The sequence below is a fragment of the Urocitellus parryii genome, chromosome 2 (genome assembly GCF_045843805.1).
Source record: "Urocitellus parryii isolate mUroPar1 chromosome 2, mUroPar1.hap1, whole genome shotgun sequence".
Lineage (NCBI taxonomy): Eukaryota > Metazoa > Chordata > Mammalia > Rodentia > Sciuridae > Urocitellus > Urocitellus parryii.
Window position 1 is genome coordinate 47,099,369 of NC_135532.1, and position 8,995 is coordinate 47,108,363.

Sequence of the window (8,995 nt, forward strand, 5' to 3'; positions counted from 1 at the left end):
TAATTCTGTTTTGATTATATGGCCCAGGAATTAACCTATTTTTATTTTTTATTCCAGATGGAGTCTGGTGGTACAGTTTTGAGTACCAACTGGTCTGATGTAGGTAAAAGGAAAGTTGAAATCAATCCTCCTGATGATATGGAATGGAAAAAGTACTAAATAAATTAATTTGCTATCATTGTATTGCATATACTCACCTAATGCCCATTGTGTATTGGTGTTGCATTCTTGAATTTTGAACACTGAATATCATTTTGAAAGATTATACCTCTTTACCTCTTTGTGCTTTAGAAATTATTTTCCTTCAAGTATTCTAAGAGTCTAATGAAGAATGAAGATCACATTTTTATCACTTCTGTCCTTAAGGATTTCAAACTTGCTGAAACTGAATTTGCTACTAGATAGATTAGTTCTGTCTAGTTGTGAGGGTGAAGAAATCTTTAATGGCATATCTTGGATTATTGCCTTATTTTTGATGCAGTATTCTGTTAATAATTTATTAAACCTGGCAACTTTGGTTTAGCATAAATTTTTCAAATTCAGTGTTATATCGTGTTTGCTTTTAAAAACTGCTTTTGGAGTTGTAAATACAATTTTTCTATGAAAGTTTGGTTTATTTACCTTAAGTTTTTAATGAGAACTATGAGAAATTATTTATCATAGGAAATTCCCATTTAATTATTTTTATGGGAAGTATTTGTAATTGCACTGAGATTTTGGTCCTACCTTCCAAATTCCTGTATAAAAAAACATAGATCCTTGAATTTAATACACAGCAAATTTAACTATAGTTAGGATAGTCTGTGAAACCAAGGTAAAGAAAGATCTAGAAAAGCCCAGCTTCTCTTTTTTGTTGTCTTTACCACAGTGGTATTTTTGAAGCTATAGCAGTGATGGAGTTTTTTATTTTTATTATGTTTTTTCTTTACTAGAAAATCTCTGTTCTGGAATCCATACTTGTTTCAGTGGTTATTGGTAGCTACTTTAAAGTAAATTAATGTGTATATGTTGAGTATTTACTCTGTGCCTAAAAACTATAGATACCATGGGAATATGAAAACTAAAAGACATGATCATTAATTTCAGAGTTTATAATGTAATGGAGAAAAAGAAAGTGAACATTGATGAAATAATTATAGAATGCTTACTGAGCTCATTGTAAATGTAGATGGGAAAAATTGTTCTGTGATTAAAATCCTTTAGTCTAAGCTCTTTTATAAGGTGTAGGTCATGGATGACTTGTAGATCTCGTGTTATATTCTCACCATAATATTTTTAGCCTCTATGCCCTAGAGGTTGATCTCTGCTGTGTTAGGTGTCACTGACATTTTTGTGGCAAGACACTGCCTAGAACTGAGAGTAGGATGAATGAGAAGCAAATTGGCCATCATTTCAGCCTAAGAGTAGATATTCAGCTTCTTCCTTCTATGCCTTTATGTGGGATGTAGAAGAGTTCATAAGAAAATTGATGGTAGCGTGATCCTAGATAATGTTCAAACCTGTTGTTAAACTTGTTAAAGCATGTTGCAGTTATTGCTTTTCCTTCTACCCTACAAACTACTTTTTTATGTTCTCTGAGTATGGCTATTAGCTAGATTTGTTTAATATTGGCAGGATTCAGTATTTTGCTGGTCTAAATGGAATTCCTAATATATATGAGATCGAAAGCATTATAAAATGCATGTGATCTAAATATGTTAGATTTGTAAATCAAGGTAGTTTTGAGAGAAGTAGGCCAAACTGCTGTGCAAAAAAGTACTACTGTGGTTCTGCTATTATTTCACCCTTCTAGATAATGGAAATTTGTAAGCTCACAGAAAGTTTTAAAACATTCTGATTAAGAGCCTCTTACTGTATTCTTACTCTCTACTAATCTCAAAGTACCTGTTATTAATTGGTCTCATTTTCTTTCTAGATTCTCATTTTCATTTTTCAAGTTTTGGTTCTCAATCTTCTAAATTGTTCCTTCAGAATGTACTTTTTTCTGCATTAGTGTTTCTTTTCCTCTTTTTAAGGTTTAATTCTGGAATGTATTTTTTTTCCTTAATCATAGAGACTTCATCTGTTCTGATTTCTGTCATAATTTGCACCTTGATGAGTTTCCAGAATTCTCTGTCTTTAAAGACTCTTTTTTTTGTCTTCAAAGACTTTTAAATGAGATAATCTGCTTCTTTGAACTCTGCTATGTAGTGATCACTTTGAATGGCCATACAGTAGGTTCAAAACAAGGTCCATTTTGACAATTTCTTGTCTGTCCTAATACCCATTAAGAGTTGGTTGCCAACTAACTAGTTTGACACGTTGACACTTTCTGGTCATTTTTTCAAGATATGTTTTCTGTCTTTTTGTGTAATGGAGAGAGAGGATGGTTTGCATTAATAACTACAATTAGTGTGTGTGCTTGGGTAGGTAAATTAGTGTGTGTATTGCTGAGGATCATAGGCCTTTACACGTGCCATGCAAGCACTCTACCACTAAGCCACATTCCCAGCCCCACTACAATTATTATTATTATTATTAGGTACTAGGTATTAGACTCAGGGCACTCAACCATTGAGTCACATCCCTAGCCCTTTTTGTATTTTATTTAGAGACAGGGTCTCACTTAGTTGCTTAGGGCCTTGCTAAATTGCTGAGTCTGGCTTTTAATTCCTTAGCTTCCTGAGCTGCTGGGATTACAGGTGTGCACCACTGTTCCTGGCCTTGGTCTTTTATATTATTCCCTTATTTATATGTGGTGCTGAGAATTGAATCTAGTGCCTCACACATGCTAGGCAAGTGCTCTACCACTGAGCCACAACCTCAGCCCTATAATTATTTTTAACACTTTTGTTTATTTTAGACTTACTATAATCACTAATTGCAGAACATTGAAGCATTATTGTTAATGTATCCCTATGCTTGGAAAAGCTTTGTATTTTCTTGGCGGTCTAACTTATAGAAGACAAAAATAATGGAACTGTCCTATGTAAATTTTCTAGGTGAATTCAAATAAACATTTATTAAAATGAGGTGTATCGGCATTTCATAAGTAATTTAGATAGAAATTTTAATTCAGTATTTGGATGTTGTTTTGTTTTCCCCCCATTTAATTCCATATCAAATGAGGTAATTGATCTCTGAGGTAGTCTCAATGACCCAGAGCAAAATTGTATATTAATTTATCATCTGATCAGCCTAATACACTTATAATCTCTCTGGGATCTGCTTTGTCCAGATTTGTTTGTATCTATTACTAACACTTCCAAAAATAGAAAATTCCTGGGTTGGGTTTATTTTTGTTAAGTACTACAGCCACTTATATTTTGTAACCAGCTCTAAACTTGAAGCTATGTAGTCTTAAGAGGAATCATCCACATTGATCTGGTTTCCTTTGTCTCTGATTGTGTATTTTCTTAATAAAAAGATTGTTTTCCATTAAGAGACTTTATTCTGGAAATTTGTGGGCATATTGCAATTGCTGATATACCCACAATGTTACTATTTGGGGCCATCCTTGTTACTGCTTCTGGAATTAATTTACCTCTTGGCCTCTCTTCTTACATTAGTAAACTTGCCTGCCACCCCAATCGTCTAAAATCATACACATTGTGAACCCATAAGGTAAACAGTAGAAGATACTGTGTGACCGCATTTTTCCATAGATAGGGTGATACTACCTTGTTTATAATCCTTTGGGGGTAGTGATAGCGTCCCATTATGACAGATCAGAAAAATGAGGCCAATTTTGGGCTGGGGTTGTGGCGCAGTGGTAGAGTACTTGCCTAGCATGTGTGAAACACTGAGTTTGATTCTCAGCATCACATATAAATAAATGAATAAAATAAAGGTCCATCACAACTAAAAAAAAAAAAAAGAAAGAAAAGAATAAATTCTTTGCCCAAATTCATTTCATTGGTAAGTGATGAAGCTGGAATGTGAAACTAAACTCAACCCATGCTTTAGACAACTGTGGCTCCCTCTTCATGTGAATGATTTGGTTTGGCAGTGAATCATTTTTATTACTGAATCAGCCATCTGAAAATGAAACAAGTTGAGATTTATTTTTTGTACATTGGGAAGGTATATTCCTAAAGATCACAACATTATCCTCACTTTGTTAAATAAGATAGCTTATTAGGAAACCAAGGATCTTTCCTTTTATAGAAGGTTCTGCAAATAATTAGTCAATGAGGGGGATACTATTGTCATCCCAGTTTTATAGATGGGAAAACTGGCATAAAGCAGTACCCGTTTCTGCCCCATTGGCTTTTATGAGTTCATATAATTTCACAATCATCTATTCTAATTCTAAAAGCTGAAAGTACCAGGTTATTTTGGTGCATGTGTATGACAAGTGATATAAAACCTGGCCTCAAGTTATAATATGAGTAGTCATATTTTGCTGCAGAAATAATATGTTTAATTACAGAAAGCTAGCATAGATCCTGCTGACATTGTTAAGTTAATGATATATCTGTATGGCATTGCATAATTGTGAATTCAGAAACACATCTTTACCCTAAGGATTTTGACTAAGAATTACATACCTATATGTGTGAATTGCAAAGAACAGTGTTTAATGTTACAGATAACATCAGATGATCTTACATGAATTTAGGTGAGAGATTTAAGGCCTAGAGAAAGACTTCTGTGTTGTAAGTTCAGTCTTTGAAGATTTGGGGTTCTGTCTGAGGAAAGCCAATTAAAAATTGTTGATTCAGATCCGAGCATCCCCTCCCAAAAGTAAAGCAAAAATTATTAAAATTTCTAGTTTTGAGCGCATAAAAGTTCATAGAAAACATAATACTTTTGAATGAATACTGTAAATTTTGCCACCAATACTTTAAAAATCAAGTATAATAAATGGAAGAAGAAAATACAAACTATGTAGAGGGACTTCCCTAGAAGTCCTCTGCTTTTTATTTCATTTTAACTTTTTGGTACTAGAGATTGGTAAAGCAGGGGTCCTTTACCACCAAGCTACTTCCTAAGTTCTTTTTATTTTTTATTATATGACAGGGCCTCACTAAGTTGCTGAGGCTGGTCTCCAACTTGTGATCTTCCTGCCTCAACCTCCTGAGTTACTGGGATTACAGGGGTATGCCACAGTGCCAGGTCCATTTTATCTTTCAAAACAGAGTAATACTATTGGATTGTAAAACAAGGTACAGATTGGTACAGTTGTAAACCACACTGTAAACCACATTTTGACTTGTTCTCATTAGCTAAGAGAAGCTGATGTTTTTATATGCAGGAGTTTATCAGTCCTGTTCTCCTCTCACACACCAAAGAATCTGAAGCAGGCACTACTGTGGATTCACTGTCAAGTTAATGGTTTTTCTACTGGTTTTTGCTGGTAATCTGTACTCTAGCATTACCCTTTTCTATGGCTTTAATTGAGCATTTTCATAAGTAAGCTAACTTAGGTTAGAGATATAGTCAGTGTACATTAAATATGCTAAGAGGTGAATACATTTTCTTGGCTTTATTATTATGTCTATTATTAGATGCCAAAGGGTTTTGTATTGTTTTTTCCTGCTTTACTTCAGAGGAGCTGTTTTAGAGAGAAAAGATACTAACGTGAAACTGGAATCTTAAAATCCATTCTGATATTATAATATGTTGTATTTTGAGGACAAGTGATTTAGTTTATATTTTTCTCGTCTTTAACACTGAATGTTAGTTCTTTTCTTTAATACTGGATGATAGTTCCTCTCAGGATTGTGAGGATTTAATTAACACCTGACTCAAAGTATGTGTCCAATACATTTTATTTAAATATACAGATTGTGGGTTTTTTTCTTCAGTCCTGTTATTAGAATTCCTTAAAGGAGGGCAAAAGTCTGGTTTTTCTTCCCCCTGCTATTCAGCCCCAACCAAAGATTTTACCTGCATTTCTTTAATTGCTTTTCTATGCACCAAAACTTCAGCTTCTTCCACTATAAGAATACTACAGTGCTTGCAAACTCTTTTCTTTGAAGGACCATATAGTAAACACTTCAGGATTTGTGGGCCATAGATAGTCTTCACTCCATATTCTTTGGTTTTAGTTTGTAGATGTCTACTCTCTGAATATACTAGTATTTTTATTCTTTATTCTTCTCTCTGAATATACTATTATTTTCATTCTTTTCTTCTTTCTTCTTCCTGCCCCCCCAAATTTCTAGTTTCTATACTTCATTTCTCTCACTGTAGTTTTGTTGGTTTGTTTTGGGCTACAAATTGAATCCAGAGATGCTTTGCCACCAAGCTGCATCCATACCCAGCCCTTTTTGTTTTGGTTTTTCTGGTTTTGGTTTTTTATTGTTGCTGTTTTTAAATGAGACAGGGTCTTGCTAAGTTGCTGAGGCTGGCCTCATATGTGATCCTCTTTCCTCAAGTCTTTCTGTTTGCTGGGATTACAGGTGTTTGACCCCATATCCAGTTTTGTCCCCCCACCCCAAGTATGTCTCTATCAGTACGATTTTTTTTTTCTTCCCTTTTAGTGGAATTTACTATAAATGTTAGACACTGGCACTGTTTGAAGGAAAACTGGAATTTACGTTATACATCTAACAGGGATTGGTTGCAATGGATTTTGACTATGGATACCCTAATTGTGTTAATGTGGTTAATTTGAATTATAGTAGGTGATCAGTGGGCATAATTGAAGCCCTCAGTCTGAATACTCAAACTTATTTCTGCCCTTTCTTACACATTAAATTAATGGTAATATCATGTTGATGCAATGTTTGCTTAGGAAAAAATTTTTCTTTCTGGAATGTTAGTACAGTTATAGCAGAAGAAATACTAAGAGAAGATTGGATTAAATAGAATGGTTGTGAACAGGGACTTAAGAGTAAGTGTGATATAGTATTTTATGTTTAATAGAATTATTAAAATCAAGTCAGCAGAGCATGGTTTTATGGGCCATCTGCCAAGACTAAAGGTAGCTTTGGAACCTCTTATTCCCTTAACCATGTATTTGCATTCCATCCTTTGTCAGTATGAGGAAAGAAAACAAAAATGACACTAGAATTTTAGACCTAGAATGGGTCTTAAATACTGTCTATGTTTGGGTTAAACTTTTTGTTTTATAGATGTTTGTTTTTCAAAGTGCTCTCATACTTTTTTCCTTCACAACAGTTCGTGAATATAATTTATACAGAACTTCTTTCAAAACTAATCATGTAGTGACTGGCCTACTGATAGTTGCTCAAAAATACCAGGCAACTGAAATACAGCATTGGGCTGATATTTTGTATAATATAAAGGGTGTGGTCCTTAAATTTAATAGTGACTAATCTCACCTGGGAGACTTGTATTTTTTAAATGTAGACTTTGTCGGCTTTCCTTCTGAGATTTTGAATCAGTAGGTTTGGGATAGGTTCCCATAAGTCTGTGCTTTCATGATGATGTTGAAACGGGTGATCTCAGGGATTGTACTTAGAAGACATTGATTTCAAGGACTAAGAGAATAAAGAAAGAAGTGAGTTAGCACAAGTCACATATAATGCCTTATTTTTAATAAATTTTAGAAAAGAGTAAAAAGCTACTTGGGTGAAACTTTACAAGATTTGTTTTCCTCTTAACATAGAAATAAAAAGGCAAAAGAGAATTGTCCAATGATTATTTTGTTTTTCTGTCATTTAAACCTTAGGATCATTATAATTGTCTTTGAGTCTATATATTGGTGTAGTATTGCACATGATGAAAGAAAATCGGAGTCAAAATGAAACAAATCGAGAATCACTTTGAGTATGACACTAGTTTATTAGTGCAAGATATTTCTAAAATTTAGCAGAGAATATTTGATTATCAAGTGTTCTTGGAGGACCATGACATAGTACTGATGCATGAGGCACTATTTCTTTAGCAGTGGACATATTCTCAGATGTTCCCTGTCTGATACTCACATGCGCTAAGTGAGTATGGTGTTGGTTGATTAGGCTGAGTGTAAAGTGCATCTTATGGAGATCTTTTTACTATTTAGTTTTTTAGTTACTTCAGTAACTAAAAGGCAGGAATATGATTTTAATTGAAAAGAAACTACTTACCTTTAACAGCGTTGTGTCCTGCTAAGAGAAAGTTCATGCTTGACCAGTTTTTCCAGGTTGTCTATATCAGTATAAGTCAGATTCATTGTAAGAAGATGGGTAACAGTCTAAGCTAATTAAATATAGGAAATTAAAAGAAATGTCCTAGCAGTTAAGTAATCTGCACCTTAGAAGGTGGAAAGACAGGGAACCACAAAAATCATGTTTTGCTTTTTAAGTAATTATATAAGTTTGCAAATGTAGTGAGTGATCAAAAACGAAAAAAAAAATTGTGTAAAGATATTTCTTCCAAAGTGTCTTTCTTCTTGCTGTTAGAATTTTTGTAGCCATCTACATGGGAGAAGAAGGAGACTGAATGTTTTATGGTTCTGATTCATTTGTAAGAATTTCATATGAAAGGATTTTGGCAAAAGAAAAAAGATATGACACCTGGTATCTGTAAATTAGTACCAAATTTGTAGTGAGAATTGATTGGGGTATACCACTTAATTTGTTATAAATAATTTTATGTTTTAACTAGTAACTTGCTTTAGCTCAGCTTGAGTATATTATTTCCAGTGCCACCATGATTTTTATCACTTTGAGGTGAAACCTAATAGACTGACTCTGATATATTTGACTTTAAAACTTGTAAAACATGAAAAAAGGTTCAGTAAGCCAAACATCTTAGAAAACAGCATTTGCTAAGTTTAGATTATATGTGCATATGTTTTATATATAGACATACTTATCACATATATATATATAGATTACTTACACAGTAAATACTATGTAAATTGAATAATGTTTGAATGTAAGTAGTTTAAAACTTGTGGTGAGTCTTTCATCAGCCAACAATAACTTATTTGGTAAATTTGATTCTAATATTGTTGGGAGTTTTTCCAATGGAGTACACCTGTATATACATATGGAATACGGGCATGCATATATATGTACAAAAACTCTTAAAAATGAGTTCAGCTTTTATAAACACTAAA

General features: G+C 33.5%; 1 protein-coding gene across 1 annotated transcript in view; it reads left to right on the plus strand.

Annotated features, from left to right (window-relative positions):
• The window catches only part of Sugt1 (SGT1 assembly cochaperone of MIS12 kinetochore complex), a 31,066-nt gene extending 30,524 nt beyond the window's left edge, over window positions 1–542 (plus strand). The window contains exon 13 of the mRNA XM_026399577.2: window positions 58–542. Within this exon, the coding sequence (XP_026255362.1) occupies window positions 58–159 (102 nt within the window). The 3' untranslated portion in view covers window positions 160–542. The remainder of the gene's footprint in view (window positions 1–57) is intronic.
• Window positions 543–8,995: the final 8,453 nt, after the last annotated feature.